The 18,232-nt window shown below is 44.0% G+C and overlaps 1 protein-coding gene across 5 annotated transcripts in view; it reads left to right on the top strand.

Annotated features, from left to right (window-relative positions):
* Positions 1–18,232, top strand: part of Dapk1 (death associated protein kinase 1) — a 203,698-nt gene that overhangs the window by 136,414 nt on the left and 49,052 nt on the right. For all 5 annotated transcript variants that reach the window (XM_045142872.1, XM_045142871.1, XM_004672345.3 and 2 more), the window contains exons 4-10: positions 12,177–12,315; positions 14,136–14,265; positions 14,433–14,481; positions 14,572–14,598; positions 15,485–15,637; positions 16,162–16,207; positions 17,908–17,997. In XM_045142872.1, the coding sequence (XP_044998807.1) occupies positions 12,177–12,315; positions 14,136–14,265; positions 14,433–14,481; positions 14,572–14,598; positions 15,485–15,637; positions 16,162–16,207; positions 17,908–17,997 (634 nt within the window). The remainder of the gene's footprint in view (positions 1–12,176; positions 12,316–14,135; positions 14,266–14,432; positions 14,482–14,571; positions 14,599–15,484; positions 15,638–16,161; positions 16,208–17,907; positions 17,998–18,232) is intronic.

Genomic DNA, 18,232 nt, shown 5'->3' on the forward strand with positions numbered 1-18,232 from the left:
TCCAGAAGCATTCACCACCATGTGCATCTGGCTTACGTGGGTACTGGGGAATCAAAATTGGATCCTTAGACTCTGCAGACTGGCACCTTAACCAATAAGCCATCTATCTCTCTTCCCCTATCCCTTTTTTTTTTCCACGTGCCTTCTCTCGCTATCTCCTGTGCAATGAAAGTGGGTGCCAAAAATCTGAAAATGAGTGGGTGCTCAGAGTCAAGGCCTGTGTGAATCCATGGTAGGTAGGTATGACAGCCAACTACATGGGTCAACCTGCAGGGTGTCATGCGTCACCCTGCTGTCTGAGCAGCAAGCCTCTGTAACTCACACAGCCACCATAAAGGGTTTCCACTCCAGAATTGTCTCTCACAAGACACATCTTTGAGTCCAGAGCACATTTTCATGGTCAGCAGTCAATTCGACCTATGCAGTAAAGGAAAAGGAACTACAAACAGGTTTTGGTTGTTGACTTATTTTATAAATAATCTCAGTATATTGCACATGTGTCCTCAACTTAAAAAATACAAGGCTGCAAGCACTCGCTTGCAAAGCCTGATGGCCTGAGTTTGACTCCCCAGTACATACATAGAACTAGATATATAAAGTATAGTGGCAGGAGGCCCTGGTGTGCCCATTTTCTCTCTCTTTCTCCTCAAATAAATAAAATACATAGAAGAGGTATATTCTCTCTATCAACTATTATCCATCCATCTATCTATCTATCTATCTATCTATCTATCTATTTTTAGTGTCCTGTCTGGCCTCCTACATGAAAATCTGCCTCAGCAAACAGCCACTTGATTATTCTACCCTAAACTTGAGCATGCAGTCATTGAAGTCAGGAGCTTGGGGGTCCTTTCAGGGAACTAACTATAGGACCTGAAAGCACATTTGTGGGGTTGTGCTGTGTCAGCAGCTGCTCAAACCTCTTCCCAGCTCAGGGATGTGGTCTGCCTATGTTGGATGCTGCCTGCATGTACTAATAAATCATGATGCATTTTCTTTTTGCCAGTCTGGCAATCTATCCCTGTCTTGATGCTGAAAGAAAGTCAGGACTCTGCCTTTTCATTCAGGAATGAACTCGGCTACTTTAATGCCTCATTTTTCCACATCAGCATATTTTAATACTACTTCAGAGATTATTCTTCCATGACTGTGAAAGATGCAGTTCATTCAGCCAAGGAGTTGGGGGGTATCACAGATTATTTCCAATTGGATATTTTTATAAGATGACAGTCTTCCTTTTTCTTGCCACAGTTTCCAGGGCTTGCAAGTTTTATCCCTGTCCATGTACCAGACAGTCTTAGAAAAGTAAGCTTTTCTGGGCTGTTAACAACTGTTCCTCTCAACTCACTGGAATCTTCAATACCAATGTGGATGCCAAGAAATTGAAAAAAAAAATGTTAGGTTTTGCAGAGGTTGAGGACAAGGTGGTATGATTCCCTGATGCTCTGGTGGGAGGGTTAGGAGAAGAGTTGTGAGACGAGCTAGAATGTTTCTGGGCATTAGAAAGGAGAGGCTTTGGAAGGAGAGCAAGCTAGCATGGCCCTGGTGACAGCTGTGCTGTTCCCTGTACTAATAGCTCATTTCATAAGCATAGTCTCCTCAGCTTCACCGACACTCCTGAGGTGGGAGGAAATATTTTACCCCTCTCCTGGGAAGGGAAACCAAGCAACATCACTTTTTTCCTGAACACTTGATTTATGTTTAATCCTGGAGAATAAAAATATTCTCCATTCCTTATTGTATGATTGAGAAGAATGAAACTTAATTTCCCTCCCTCCCTTGCTTCCTTCCTTTCTTCTGCAGTGCTGAGGATTGAACCCAGGGCCTCATGTTAGCAAGGCAGAGGCAGCCAAAGACCAAAACTCCAAGAGAAAGACATTGTTGAGAGCAGAGGATGACAAGAGGGAGTGAGAGAATCACATTAACAAGACAGTCTTGGCTATAAAGCACAGGATTCTTAGGTTGGGCCTGGGGGTGGGGAGTGAGCAGCTCTTCACTCCTACCCAGTGTGTCATTTCTCCTGCCAGGCTGCTACAGCTACTCCCAGGGATACCTCAGGATGTTTTCTCTCCCACAGCCAAAACCCACCTTCCAGCTTGCTTATTTATTATCTAAGAATAAAACTCTCAGTGATGGACTGGAGAGATGGCTTAGTGGTTAAGGCACTTGCCTGCAAAGCCTAAGGACCCAGGTTCGATTCTCCAGGTCCCATGTAAGCCCGATGCACAAGGTGGTGCATGTGTCTAGAGTTTGCAGTGACTAGAGCTCCTGGTGCACCCATTCTTTTTCTCTCCCTCTCTCTTTCTCTAATAATAGTACTCATGTCTCAGTGAGACAGTTAGCACCCGAAATGCCCATACACTTTAGGTAAATCAGTTCTCTTTTAACGTCAGGAATGTGGGTGACCTTATTGTGATGTTACCCTGACAACACATCAAAATCTGTATGATAAGCCTACTGTCTGAGCAAAAGTCCATACTGAGAGGGGTCCCATGGGTTTTCTCATAGTGTCCCATAGCTAAGAGGAACTGAAGCCAAGAGGTGCCACATGGAAGGTACCCTATGTGCCTGACCTGTATGTCTAGGTCATGTTACCCCCACTAGTCCTCATCAAGGCAATGAACAATATTAACACCAAGATGTCATAGAGCCTATACTCCAACCCAGGCTGCCGGCTCTCAGTGCCTTTTACCTATTGAGCAGGATTCCTTCCGGGGAAGCTTCTCATGTTGATGCGTAAACTCTAAGAGAAAATGAAAGCCCCCATCCCCTCACCATGATTTACAGTGTCAGACATATTTCCCCCAAAGAAGCCCTAGAACTCATTTTAAGTTGTCACTTGAATTTGAAATGAAAACTGACAGAAAATGTGTTTTCAGATACAGCTTGCTTGTTGGGTTCAAAGGAGGTAGGCTTCATTGAGAGAAGGCTCTGGGTTAGTAATTTTTGATGATATTCATTTGGTTTGGGAGCTACCCAGCATATAAGCAGAAAATGGCATCTTAAACCCTGTGAATCCTTTTCCAACCTTAATTCTGTGTGTGTCACGAACAGAAAGGAATGCATTGTATTCATCTCTTCTTCATACATTCAGATTTGCATTTACTAAAGTTTTTAGTGACTCAAAGCATCAAATTTCAAATGCGAAAGGTGAGAAAGTGAAAACCTTCAAGGCTTCTCTGAACGAACATGAACACGCGCTTAGCACACAGTCACAGCAAGACAGCACTGAGTTTTTTATTTTTATTTTTATTTTTATTTTTATTTTTATTTTTATTTTTTGGTTTTCAGAGGTAGGGCCCTGTACCTGGGCTAGGCTGACCTGCAATTCACTGTGTAGTCTCAGAGTGGCCTCCAACTCACGACAATCCTCCTACCTCTGCCTCCCAAGTGGTGGTATTAAAGGTGTGCACCACCACGCCCAACCAACACTGAGTTATAAGTGTGAGTTTATTTAGAGTCAGTACCCAGAGGGCTAGTTGGGTATCACCTCCTCCTTCCCCTTGGGTGTCACAACTGTTATGTTTAAGGAAAAAAACATGTTAAAGTGAAGTTGGAGAACTGGATGATCATCTCCAAGTTAGGGAACCCCAAAGATTGCTGGAAAGTCACCAGAAGCTAGGAAGAGGAAAGAAGAGTCTCCCCAGGTTTGAAAGAAAATGTGGTGTGCAGAAGCACTTTTAGGACTTACAGACCCCACAATTGTGCAATGATACTGTTCTGTCATCTTTATTCTCCTAATCTGTGGCATTTCTGGAACCTAAGCAAGCTAATATACTATCTGTGACTAAGCCCTTTAAATTATACATGCATTTCATGTGACATTATGTTTTCCATAGATGATTTCAATGTTATTTCCTACCTTTCATGTATATCTATATTCTTGAATCACCTCCACCCCCAATTCAAAGTTGTTTTATTTATGTATTTATTTATTTATTTATTTATGAGGTGAGAGACAGAGATGAAGAAAATGAGCGTGCCATGGTCTCTTGCCATTACAAACTCTAGATGCATACACCATTTTGTGCATCTGGCTTTATGTGGATACTGGGGAATGGAGCCTGGGCCAGCAGGCTTTACAAGCAAGAGTCTTTAACCACCGAGTTATCTCCTCAGCCACACAAGTTGTATCTTTTAAGCCCTCTTGAGTGTTGATGGGCTTGTGACTCACGTTTGATGCCATGTGACTTCTGAGGCAGCCTGCACTGGCTGAAAAGCTCACTCTGGATCCCTGTTGTGCTCAGGGGAAGCCCAACTAGCCCCATGGAGAGAGCACATGAAGACAGAGACTACAAGAAGAGCCACTTATTTTAAAGCCACTACTATTTGAAGGGAAATTTGTTACGCAGGAACTAACAGTTGTAACTGTCACTGTGCTGTGTACCTGCCATTGATTGTCTTCTTTTCATTAAAGTCTTTTTTGCATGTGTATGTACCTGTGCGGTATACATGTGGTTATGTGTGTTTGTATTGTATTTGTGTGAGCACACTATGCTTGTTTATATTTGCGTATGTGTGTGGAAGCCAGAGATCAGCATTGTGTATTTTCCTGAGACTCTCTGCCTTATCCTTTGATACGGCGGTCTTTTAAAAATATTTGTTTATTTTTACATAGGTGACATATTTCCTGTATATTCCCTCTCTCAGTCCCCATTTTCCTGAGGGCTTTCCTCAGTAGGGTCCTTGGTGTTCACCATGAGGTAATTAGGGCCTCTGTCAGTCTGGGCATGGGGACTATTTCTCAGGATATTTCTGCTTTCCCTGTGGCTCTTATAATTTTCCTGCCCCCTCTTCTACAACAACCTGAACCATGGAGGGAGTATTAGCAGTTTGTTTTTAGTGTTGAATTCTTATTTCTAGTATGATGTGATTGAGTTCACCACAGTGTTTGTTGCTATTTCCCTGGAGGTGGTTGTCAGGCTAGCACTGGGAGCCATTCTCGTGTGGATGTGTCCACCACAGTTTCTTCTGTACCTCTGTAAATGAGGTAGAGGTGGCACATCATGGTGAGCAATTGGCTGAGACAGGGTCTTATACTGGATCAAGAGCTCTCCAATTCACCAGAAAAGCTAGCTAGGGAATTCTAGTAATTCTCCTTTCTCTGCTTGCTCAGTGTTAGGATTGCAGGCATTTGCCATACTGAATAGAATTTTACCTGTGTGTGAACTCAGGTCTTCACGCCTTCATTGCAAGTGCTTTACCCATTGAGCTGTCTCCCAAGTTCTGTCTTCATTTTTAAAATGGATTGCATTTTTGCATGTTTCTGACTGAGCAAATTTATATTGAGCACAGATGAAACTCAGCCATAAAAATCTCAATGGTTGGGGCTGGAGAAAGATTAAGGCACTTGCCTGCAAAGTCTGTTGACCTGAGTTTGATTCCCCAGTACCCACATAAAGCCAGATGCACAAAGCGGTACATGCATGTAGAGTTCATTTGCAGGGGCTCGAGGCCCTGGTGTGTCCATGCTTCCTCTCTCCTTCCCTTCCTCTCCTTGAAAATAAGTAAATAAATAAAACCTCAATGGCTAAATATTATAGGATTTATTTGGTAGTCACTCAAATTCTCATGTGGATGTGACAAGTTGGGTAGCTTTCTTTCATGCAATGACTGTGTTCAAGTGGCCGATGAGAAAGACAAGAAGGAGATGCTTTTTGATACTTTGGGGCAGCCCTATAGTGCCAAACATCCCTTTTATCCATATTCCATTGGCTGGACCTAGCCCTGGATTCAAGGATTCAGTGCACCCCAGCTGTGCATCCAGAGGGGTACAGAGTGTAGTAGAACACAGATACAGACTGTTTAATAGACCCTGCCCCCAGGATCCAAAGCCAAGCAGGAAAGTAAGACTCAGGGACTCCAAAGCCCCTTGAGTTATGCCTGTGGTCTTACCTAATGCTTTCTGGTGTGGCTTCCAGCACATAGGTTGGGTCACATGATGTGGAACTTCCTCCCTCCCCTGAAACCTTATAAAAGCAAGAAATTCTTTGTTTGTTTTTTTTTGATAAACCAAAGTCCTTCTCTCTTTAGTTTTGGTGACCCTATCGTGCTCTTTCACAGCATAGTAACTCCCCTCCTGGGATTCAAAGGCCTGTCTCCCCACCAGCGTTGGGACCTCATCATGCTACCTGCAGCATGTTGCTAACAGTGCTCCTCATGCAGCTCTGATTCTTAAGGGTGGTTTGTCTCAGACCAGCCTGTTCTCCCTGTCTGAGTTCATCACGTAGGAGCAGCTCGGCCATATCCCTACACACACGGACTCATGTGGCCTTAAAATAGCAGCACTGAGGGCCATATTGCATTGCAGATCCTGGGGCCCCACTCAGGAAGCAGGTGCCAGGAAATTGCATTTTAAAACTTCCTCTATTGTATGAGGTACACTAGGTTTAGTCAACCACATGACTGAATTTTTCTTTCATAGTTAAGAAAGTTGAGGTCTAGAGCGGCGACCTACCTCCGGGGCTAGAGTTGAAACCATTTGTGCTGTGGCCCTTTTAGTCTTCTGGTATGTCGTCTTCCCAGGTGCACGCTCTGGCAGGCTGGGTCCTGAGCATGCGCCCAGGAGAGCATCTGTGGCTCCTGAGTTGTTCACTGTTCCAATTCATCCTCCTCACAAATTTGGTCTTTGGCACCAAGTGGGGCATGCAACCTGTGGTGATTTGAATGGGAAATACATTCATGTGTTTGAATGCTCAATCCCAGGTTGATGGTTTGCTGGGATGTTTGTGGAGCCTTCAGGAAATGGAGTCTTGCTGGAAGAGGTGTGTTTCTGGTACAGGCACATGACGTTATGATGCTGGCTGTCTGCTCCTGTCATGCTTTCCCCACCACCATAAAAATTCCCCTGAAAATTGTAAACTAAAATTAAACCATTTCTTCTCTGAAACTGTTTCTGGCCAGGTATTTTGTTCCAACAAAGAGAAAAAAGTGACTCACAGCCCCCACCTTGGAGAATCTAAAGGGGCCAAATTGGTCAGTTGTCTTTTAGAAAAGAGTCCTCTACAGTGTAGATTATACAAGAGCTAGTGCTGAGTCAAGTCTGATTATACCGGTATTTTAGGAACTTGGTAACAAGAATCAGGAACTAAGTTATTTAAATTAAAAATTAAGAGATCGGAAATCTGCAATAACAATAATTTGGAGAATTTGTGTGCGGCGTATAACTGTGCATGTATATGTGTATGCGTGTCATGTCTGTGGGCACACATGGGTGGTATATATGCACATATTTATGTAGTTGCCAGTACGGAGGCCAGGGCACAACCTTGGGTGTCATTTGTAAAGTATATCCTTTTTTTGTGCTGTAGCTTACCAGTTAGGCTAGACTGACTGGCTAGCGAGCTCCAGAGATCTGCCTGTTTCAGCTTCCCCAGTGCTGGGGTTATTACACCTGGCATTGTTATTAGTCTGGGGGTCAAACTCCAGTCCTCAAGCATGAAGGCTGAGTTATCTTCCCAGCCTTGTAGGAAAAATTTTAAGGTGTGTTCTCTACAGACTCACTTCCTGTGACATTACCCGGGAAACCCACTTAATTTTCAAAGCTGTCAGGTGTCCTCATCAGGTTCTGCATGGCCAATGTTCAGGAAAGCTTTGCTTGTAGTAAGAGACGTGGAGAGAAGGAACCTTCATATTTTGCAGCTTGTGGTGAGCACAGCAAATGCTGATTAGCATGCACTCCGCATCCTGCATGTTCTTGTTGTAATATAAAAGCTCTGACTCAAAGACAATAGAGGAGGTGAAGTCGCTTTCTAAATCTGCCACACAGATTGCTCATCTCTTCTCCCATCAATCTTCCTTCTCTTAAGCAATACATAACATTTGGAACAAAAAGTAAAGTACCAAGATTTGGACTGATTTCCCTATTAACTGTTTTTTAATGTCTCCAGCAATGCTGTGCACATCTGAATTCTGTCTCTAACCATGTGTGTGGAAGTGCCTGTGCAGGAAAAGAAAGAAACAAACAAAAAGCAAACTACTTTCTATCTTCCTAGATCCTAGGGACTGAAACGGGGGGGGGGGGTGAATTATGGTAAACCATCTTTGGAAAATGCAGAGACAGCCAGCTGCAGCACAGGGCTTTTGTACCTATCTGGCTTCTCAATGCCACCAGCACTGACACTGTGGCTGGCCATAAGGAAGCAGGACACCTCTGGCATGAGCTTTGTCCCATCTCAATTGACAGAGCTTGTTAAATATTCCCACAAACCACTGCTGCTATGAGAAGACTTTTACTTGAAGCCACACAGGAAGAAAGAGGTAGTACTTTTTGACCACAAAGGGCCAATATGTGTCTCAGAACTCCAGGGCAGCTTTATAAGGAATGGTTATTCCTGATTATTTTATAGAAAAGTCTCCAAGCATGACCTGGCAGGATTTGAGTTGGAGTCCCCTCACCTTTGTCATCCTGGAGAGGGCTGGAGCCACCAGGAGAAAGGTCTCAGTGTAGACGCGGCGTAGGTTGAGTGGGAGGAGCCTGGGCCAGGCAGCGAGGGTACTCCTCACACTCCCTAGAAGGAGCACCAGGTCTTCACAGCGTGCCTGCGCGGCTCTAGGTGCCATATGGTTGACACTCACACCAACAACCAGACCCCAGCCAGCATTTCTCCTGGACAAAATAATTGTGCGCTGATCAGAGTGCCTTCAGTGTGAGGTGGAGGTGGCAAGCCCGGGAGGAAGGGCACAGAGAGAAAAAGATGAGAGTAGCGCCATATTCATAAGGGAAAGGCTCCCTTCTTTCTTTCCCTCCTCTCCCCTTTCCCTTTCTTCCTGGAAAGTTCAGCCCTTGAGCCCCAGCCTGGGTCAACCTGAGGAGCAGCTGAGGACAGGAGGCTTCTCATGATAGAGCCTGTCTGGAGTGAAGCCTTCCTGAGGATGGAGCCTTCTTAAGGGTGGAGAGTGCCTGGGGTAAAGGCTTCCTGGGGGTGGGGCCTGGTCCTTATATATGTTCCTGTGCTCTGGACTCAGTCTTGTGCCAGACTTAGCAGTGCTTGGCAATCATTTATCATTCTTGATACTCACAACCACAAAGTAATCCATGACTACTGGTTGATGGGAAATGAGGCTCAGAGAGACAGGATAACGCAGGACACAGGACTAGCTGAGGCAGAATTAGGATTCAAAGCTGGATGCAGCCTGAACCTACACATGGTTTGCTGCTTTCTGCATCCTCCTCTCTACCCAGAGAGCAAAGAGGCTTTTTGAAGGTGCAAACAGGTATGGCCAATGTCTCTTGCCTGTTCCGTTTTTCTGTTTTTGTTCTCTTTCTCCCATACTTCAAGGATCTCTTCTCCTTTTGTATGAGAATAAGAACACAATTTGTCACTTTGTTAACTGGGGGCATGTTCGGGAGATATGTGGCCAAGGGTGTGGCAAAGGGGAAAGTGTGGGGCTAACCACATTTTCCTAGAGTGGAACTGAGGTTTCGGAGAGAGAGAGACCACAGTGACAGAGGTCCATGTTCTCTGCAAGCCCCTGTTGCCCTTGGAGCCAAGTCCCAGGGCTGACACAGCCTCCTGCTCTCTGAGTGAATCAGGAAATCTTGCAGAAGGAATTAAACCTTGAAAAAATGGTTCCTAGTGTTTGGGGTCCTTGTTAAAAATTGCTGCTTTCCAATCTTAGAAACTGACATGCAGCTAGTCAGAACTGAGGCTCAGATTGATCTGATCCTTCCCTCCGTTCCCCCCTTCCCTTCCATTTTTTTCCTCCCCTCCCCTCCCCTTTTCTCTTCCCTCATTCCATGATACATGTCTATAAGTGCATGCATGAAGGTGGAGGCTAGAAGTCACCATCAGACATCTTCAATCGCTCTCCACCTTATCTAACACAGTTTCTCACTGAACCTAGAATTCGGCCAATCTTGGTAGCCAACAAGTCCCTGGACTCCTGTCTCTTGCACTGAGATTACAGCTATACCCCACTGTGTGTGTGATAATTGACATGGGTGCCAGGGAACTGAACTCACGTTCTTATGCCTATGCAGCAAGTGCTTTACTCACGGAGCCGTCTCCCCAGCCCCAGGCCCCTTGGTGCAGTCTTGAGGCCGGTGTGCCCTGAACTGTGCAAGTGGAGACACATACCAGCTTGGAGGGCAAAGAGACAGGTTCTCAGTTTCTTTTGAGAAAAGTAACTTCATCTTATGAGCACCAGCTTTTTAACTTTGAATGGACATAGATTCAGTAGGATAATGTCTATGATGCTATTCTGCTGAAAAGAAAATAAAGAATATAGTTATGTACATGCTTATACTTAATGATATTGTGAATGAATAGTTAAACTTAATAAAGATAACCTTATAAGAGCTGTCATTAATACCATTAATCACCATTGTAGCATTTTGAGTTCAAATTTGTTCTTTCATCTCTCGGATAGAAAAGATGTGAACACTTCCTGTGTGCATGTCACTGCGCTGGAGAACAACAGTCCCTGTGGCCATGGTGACTGAACTGCTGCCCTCCATGACTTAGGGTCTGGCCATGGAGACTGTCTACATACAATCAGCTACTTATATTTCAATTTGTGTAAATTCATTTTTACTAACTAAAATATTTTTAAAGCTTATTATCAAATGTGATTGTCTTTTTAAAAAATATCTTATTTACTTATTTGCAAGGGGTGGGTAAAAGAGAGAGAGAGAGGGAGAGACAAAGAAACTGACTGCACCAGGGCCTAAAGCCACTGCAAATGAACTCCAAATACATGCACTACTTTGTGCATCTGGCTTTACATGGGTGCTGGGGAATTGGACTTGAGTTGTTAGGCTTCACAGGCAAACACCCTAACTGCTGAGCCATCTCTCCATCCCCAAGTGTGATTTTTTAAAATCACATTTATAAATGTGTACATGTTTATATAGAAACAAATTTTCTGAGAATACTTGTTGAGACTGGATTTGGAATTGATTTAATTGTAGGTGAGGAACTGTCTAATCAGATAGGATGGGTTAGCACTGGGTAGATGGCTCCATGGGTGGAAGCACTTGCTGTGAATCAAGAGAAGCTGAGTTTGATTCCCAGCACCATGGAAAAGGCTGAACATGGTCTCATAGGCTTGTGACCCCAGCACTGAGGGAGGCTGAGACAGGAGGATCTCTGGTTAGCTGCATAACCAAAACATGGGAGTTCTAGGTCTAGAGAGAAACAGTCCTGGTATAGCAGACAGCTTCAGGTTCGCTGAGATGAACTTCCAGACCAGGCACAGTTATGGAGGAAGGGATATTTATTGAAGCTTATAGACCCAGGGGAAGTTCCATAATGGCAGAAGAAGCTGGCCTGCTTTCACAGGACCAAGCGGAGAGAGAGAAGTACAAGTCTAAAGGCCAAAAGCCACAGCATACTTCAGGAACTCCAGCTAGGCACACTTTATATATCTTTAGATTGAAATCGGAAACCCACCACCACAACTTAAGAGCCACCCAGTGACATTGCCTCCAGCCAGGTAGCCAGCAGATGCAAACTACAAACAAACAACTGAATATATTGGGGGCCATCTATTCTATTCAAACCACCACACCTGGGGAGTAAGGCCCAAAAGTGGCAGAGGACACCCAGCTTCTTTCTCTAGCCTCACACATTTGCCACACACACACACACACACACACACACACACACACACACACATTTCCACATATATGCACACACATACACACCCAAAAATGTAGTAGGTAGATTATTCTACAAGACCTATCCAAAGCTTGCTTACACCTTTTTTATTTGGTGAATTAAAAATTCTAAATATTTAGCTGGGTGTAGTGGCACACACCTTTAATCCCAGCACTCGGGAGGCAGAGGTAGGAGGATTGCCATGAGTTCGAGGCCACCCTGAGACAACATAGTGAGTTCCAGGTTAGCCTGAGCTAGAGTGAGACCCTACCTTAAAAATCCAAAAATAAAAAACCCCAAAACTAAATATTTGAAATTGAAATATTTTGAGGGTAGTTTGATTATTTTTAAAAATTTCTCTCTGCTCTGTCCTCTTATTTGTAAAATGGCGCATTAGAAAAGTGCCACTGAGTGCTTTTAAACACCACCCAAATATCAGTTTCTTACAAAATGCCCGGAGAATTCCAACTCCAGGCTCAGTGTTTCAACACATCTTTCTGCCAACTTGTCTGAAATTCCCCAGGTGTCTCAGTGTGAAACTGAATGGTCCTCCTTACACTCTGCTTCTGGTCTCAGTGTTGCAGGTGGCGAGCTGTTTGACTTCTTAGCAGAGAAGGAATCCCTGACAGAAGAGGAAGCAACTGAGTTTCTCAAACAGATTCTTAATGGTGTTTACTACCTGCACTCCCTTCAGATTGCCCACTTCGATCTTAAGGTAATGTTGCCGAGAGTGGCAGCCAGCCAGATGAAAGCTTATGCCAACCTCAGACTCCGTGGCTTGTTGGCTAGGCAAAGTTCAAGGCCCCTGAATGAGATATGTATCTTTCCCATTGGGCTTAACAAATGGAACTCTTCACATACATCAGCTAGTGTGGAATGTATGCCTGCCACTGGGATTCCTAATCTCATTGTGGGATACAGGGTTAAGTCAACCACACTCTGGAACCCTCCTGCAAGAAGAGGTGGGTGCATCCTAGCCAGGTCTTTGAGCAAGGAGCTGCTTTTTGATAGAAATGTCCCCAAACCTTGGATCAAGATTGTCAACTTTAGTTTGTTCCATAAAATTGATTTTGGTCACTAGGGCTGCTGTCTGACAGGGTTGTTGTCCTCTGTGGCTGTGGGAATCTGGTGGTATCTTGAATTCTACTTTGTTTTCCATACTGCCTGAGTCCTACCCTGTCACAGCTTAACAAGCAAACTCTGAGACTGGCTGAATGGGGTCTTGACCTGGCTGGAGGTACAGCCATATAGGAAATTAAAAGATGGATAAGTCATAGTTGCAGCTATCACAGAGATACAGTATTTTGGGAAAGTGAAGAAACACAGGGGTCACAGAAGGTGATACTGTTTGATTCAAGTGCCGGCTCCAGGCAGTGACTGGAGATGGGGCTCAGCCTTGCTCAGATCATTGGAGCTCAAACTTAACCATAGAGCAGGAAGGATTTCCTCCATCTGTCCTGCAGTGGAACATCCAGACCTGACCTCTGCCCCCAGTGCTCATAAATGCACACACTGAGATGACAGCTGTGCTTCTGCTTGCATTGTTTCTGATCCTGGTAGCTGGAAATTCTCAAGAATGTAGCCCAGTGGGTTGTTCTCCACTCTGGAGAAAGGACAGATAGCTCTTGCTTAACCTGCTTAGGCTTCTGTTGGAATGACCCTGAGTTCTACTCTTTCTTTCCCAGTTATCCAAAATGGTTGAGCCCTGGTCACTCCTATCGGCATAGTTTTATACCAGCTTCTTCTGTTTCCTGTCTACTCTTCCCCTGCCAAGTGTTTTCTGTTATCCCTACACACAAACACCATTTACAGCTGAATTATTTTTCTTCACTATTCACAGTATAGTCCCAAGGTGGCCTCAAACTCACAGTGATCCTCCTGCCTCTGCCTCCTGAATGTCTGGATTAAAGACGTGCACCACCACATCCAGGAGACACACAGACAGATAATAGGTAGGTAGGTAACAGACAGACAGACAGTGGGAAAGAGGGAGAAGAGGGGCACCAGGGGCCTCTAGCTACTACAATCTCCAGATGTATGTTCCACTTTGTGCATCTGCCTTTACATGAGTACTGGGGAAATAAACTCCAGTCATTAGGCTTTGCAGGCAAGTGCCTTAAATGCTGAGCCATTTCTCCAGCCCTCTAAATTCTTTTTTGTAAGGTTTCTTGTTTAATATTTTATTTTATTACTTATGAGGGAAAGAGTGTGTGTCAGATATATAGAGAGAATGGGTGTACCAGGGCCTCCAAGCCATTGCAAACAAACTCCAGACACATGTACCACTTTGTGCAGCTAACTTACATGGGTACTGGGGTATCAAACCTGGGTCCTTATGCTTTACAGGCAAGCACCTTAACCACTTAGCCATCTCTCCAGCCCCTAAATTTTTATTTTAGGCCTGCTTCCAGGAGAACCTAAGCCTTCGTGTGTGTGTGTGTGTGTGTGTGTGTGTGTTTGTTAAGTAGAGATAATGCTTCCTTGTCTTCAACATCATAACACATTATATCTTTTACTTCTCTATCTCTCTTTAAGCCTGAAAATATAATGCTTTTGGATAGAAATGTCCCCAAACCTCGGATCAAGATCATCGACTTCGGTTTGGCCCATAAAATTGATTTTGGAAATGAATTCAAAAACATATTTGGGACACCAGAGTTTGTGGGTAAGTTTCTTTGATCTTGTGATCCTCTATGGCTCATAAACATTATACTGACAAGATTGGGCTGGCTGTGAGACCATTTCCCATTCCATGTTTGTGGCTGTAATATGAAGACAGAACCTGTTGGTCTGCAGCCTTCCCAAGCTAAAGGAGTGTTTGTTTCCTCTTAGCTCCTGAGATAGTCAACTATGAACCTCTTGGTCTCGAGGCAGATATGTGGTAAGGAACACATCTTTGATGTTCTTATCTTTCTGATTTGTTTTACAATTCACCTGACATGTTTTTATTTTGTTTTGTTTTCATGTGTAGGAGTATTGGAGTAATCACCTATATTCTGTAAGTACCCAAGTCCAAAATGTGTGCTTGCTTTTTCTTGATAATTATCTATCTATCTATCTATCTATCTATCTATCTATCTATCTACTATCTATCTATCTATCTATCTATCTACCTACCTACCTACCTACCTATCTATCTATGTATTATTAGCCATTAAATGTATTGTGTTGAATCCCTCAGTATGTGTGTGCATGCTGTTTATGTAAACATATACATCTTGCACCCACAAAATACTATTATTTATGCCAAGTGTTTTCTCCTAATTCAGAATGAATCTCAGTAACTACAGCATAATCATGCTAGGGAAATGTGGCTGTCCATCACTGTTAGAAAGTAGGAGTTTTGAACCAGGCTCTGGCTCAGATGAACTTGATTTTTGCACGTGTGTGTGTGTGTGTGTGTGTGTGTGTGTGTGTGTTCATTCGTATGTATATGGAACGGGTACTTTTGTACGTATGCATGCATGTGGAGGGCAGAGGACAACCACAGGCATCATCCTCAGGTATAGACTCCACATCCTTTGAGACAGGGTCTCTTATTGGCCAGGAGTTTGCCAGAGGCCAAATTGGCTGGCCAGCGGGCCTGAGAAATCCACCTGTCTCTATCTTCCCAGTGCTCTGATTACAGGTGCATGCCACCAGACCCAGTACCTTTACATAGGCTTGCACCGTATCAGTTGAGCTATTTCCCAGATGAACTCTGTAAGGGAATCCTTTGCATAATGCTGACCCTTTTGTTCATGACAGCAGGTGCTGCATGAAATGTGGTTGAATTGTGAAGTGACTGTTCACTCAATTATTCCCTGTTCCTTTCAGAAGACTGTAGAGAAGCATTGAGAACCAGGGAAGATGTTAATGTTCCATGCCAACTTCTTTTCTTATAGCCTCAGTGGAGCCTCCCCATTTCTTGGAGACACTAAGCAAGAGACATTAGCCAATGTATCTGCTGTCAACTATGATTTTGAGGAAGAATTCTTCAGTAATACAAGTGCCCTTGCCAAAGATTTCATCAGGAGACTTCTGGTCAAGGATCCAAAGTGAGTGTCCTCCCCTCCTAAAAGGTGCTCATTGTGGCCTTAGATGACTGACAACCAGCACCTGTCCTGTGCAGGTGGCCACTTTTGTCAGAACCTTGCTGTTCCACCTGCAACGGGGAAGTATGCCACAGGTAGGAAGTGTTGCTAAAAATGCCCTGAGAGCTCACTCAGTCCTTCAGTGAAAGACTCTAAACGGGCCAGCTTAATTTCCAGTGTCCCTTGATGTGAGCCCTAAGCTATATATATATATATATTTTTACATATATATATATTTTTTTTTCAAGGCAAGGTCTCACTCTAGTCCAGGCTGACCTGGAATTACCTATGTAGTCTCAGGGTGGACTCGAACTCGGTGATCCTCCTACCTCTGCCTCCTGAGTGCTGGGATTAAAGGCGTGCGCCACCACGCCCGGCTGTGAGCTGTTTTTACAGTGTCTGTCTAGTAGCCGAGGTGGTTGAAAATCACCTTAGTGTTACTGCAGTGGTCACAGAATGTTTTTCTTCTCCCCCATCCCTCCCCAAAGGAAGAGAATGACAATCCAGGATAGCCTGAAGCACCCCTGGATCAAGGTGAGCTGTGTGCTGTGTTGCTGTTTGAATCATCCTCTAAGTGGTTGTTTTGGCATTCCTGACTTCATCTGCTGGTCACGGATCATGCCCGGAATGTTAAGTGTGCTGCTGGTAATGTAAGACAACCTGCTGGATTAGAGTGATGTCCAGTGATCTCGGAAGTAGAGGGAGAGATGATCTCAGAGCAGGCATGGAAAAGGTCAAGTCCACTCAGCAGCCATGACTGGTTTAACCCGGTTGTGGGGGGGGCAGGGGGGTGATATTCCAAGCAGAATGTTTTTATTCATGTTAATTTCTATCATGCCAATATAATATCAAGTCTAGATTATCTAGAAAATTCTGAAGGTCTACCAAGAGTAAGTCTTCATTCCATATATCTGCTGGGCAAGCTGCCACTTTTTAGTGAGAGCACTTAACACCCCTGATGCATGACACATTTCCATTTCCTTCCCTGATAGCATGGGATTAAAGAAAGTGAATTTGCCTCAACCTAAGGTAGAAAGGCATGAGGATGGTTGATATGTTATCTTTCCATCAGTGTAAAAATCAACTTTTAAGAAGAAAAGGCTGATTTTAGCTCACAGTTTCAGAGATTTCAGTCCAAGGACAGTCGGCTCCATTGATTTGGAGCTTGTGGTGAGCAGAACACAGTGGCAGAGAGCATGTGGAAGAACAGAGCTGCTCACACTCACCTCCTGGTAGCCAGGAAGCAGAAACAGAATCCCAGTCTTTCCTTCAAGGATCCACTGAACTTCCTTCCACTAGACCCCACTTACAAAAGGGGGCTCCCCTTCTGACTAGTTCTGTAGGCTGGTCACTGCCTTTAGTATGAGGTTTGGGGAACATTCAATACCCAAACCATAAAAGGAGACTATGATATTTGCAGAAGAACATCATGGAATTGGTAAGGGTAATTATGGAAGATCTTCACTGCATCCCTCAGAGGTAGAGTCCACTGTCTAAATGCATACCTGAAGAGGATGCAGCAGATGAAATTTGAATACTGTGAGACAGGCCACATCCACACCCCCAAGGTCTCTTCCAATTTGAAATTACATCATAACACCCCAAGTTATGCATCACAACCTGGCCTTCCCATGAATCCTGACATCCACAAAGTATCAGAGTGGAAGGCTTTAATTGAGTTTGGTCACAAGCCCCCTTCTCCCTTACCTGCATGCTGCACAGATTACATAGAACCCTCAGCCATGAAGAGTTACATGACTGAGTCTATGGGCTCGGTGGGTAGAGTGCTTGCTGCACACGTACAAGGATCTGAATTCAGATCCCCAATACCTTTGCAAAAACTGCTGGGTATTGCGGCATCCACCTGTAATCGCAGCGCTGGGAGGCAGAGACAGGCAATCTCTAGGGCTTCACAGACAAGCTGTTCTTGCTGAGTCAGTGAGAACCAGGTTCAGGGAGGGACCTTGTGTAAAAAATAAGGTGTACCGTGAATGAGGAAGACACTTGATGTTGACTTCTGGCCTACACACACACACACACACACACACACACACACACACACACACTGCTAGCCAGCTATTTGTTAAATTTCATGGGTTGTCCTGGTTTCTCATCTTGTCATGCTATAGGATAGTGAATGTAACTTTATTAGAATATCAGGTCTTAAAATATTGTCATTTATCCCATTTCTGTAATTAGAGAGCTCTAATTTGTTTCTTAAACTTTCATTTTAGCCTAAAGATACCCAGCAAGCACTTAGTAGAAAAGCCTCAGCTGTAAACATGGAGAAATTCAAGAAGTTTGCAGCTCGGAAAAAGTGGAAAGTAAGATTCTTTGATGTGGAGACATTAACAAATTGTTTCCTCTGCATAGCTCTGTCTGGTCACCACTCAGGTCTTATGCTAGCAATTGGAAAAGGCATCCATTTTTAAAAATAAACTGTAATCTTCTATACTATTGCCTTATTTTCAAAGACAAGCAAACACCATATTTCAGTCAGATTTTAGTCATTCTCTCAAATGTAATTTTCTTCTATCAAAACTATCCAAAAGGCAAATT

Source organism: Jaculus jaculus, chromosome 2 (assembly GCF_020740685.1).
Source record: "Jaculus jaculus isolate mJacJac1 chromosome 2, mJacJac1.mat.Y.cur, whole genome shotgun sequence".
NCBI lineage: Eukaryota > Metazoa > Chordata > Mammalia > Rodentia > Dipodidae > Jaculus > Jaculus jaculus.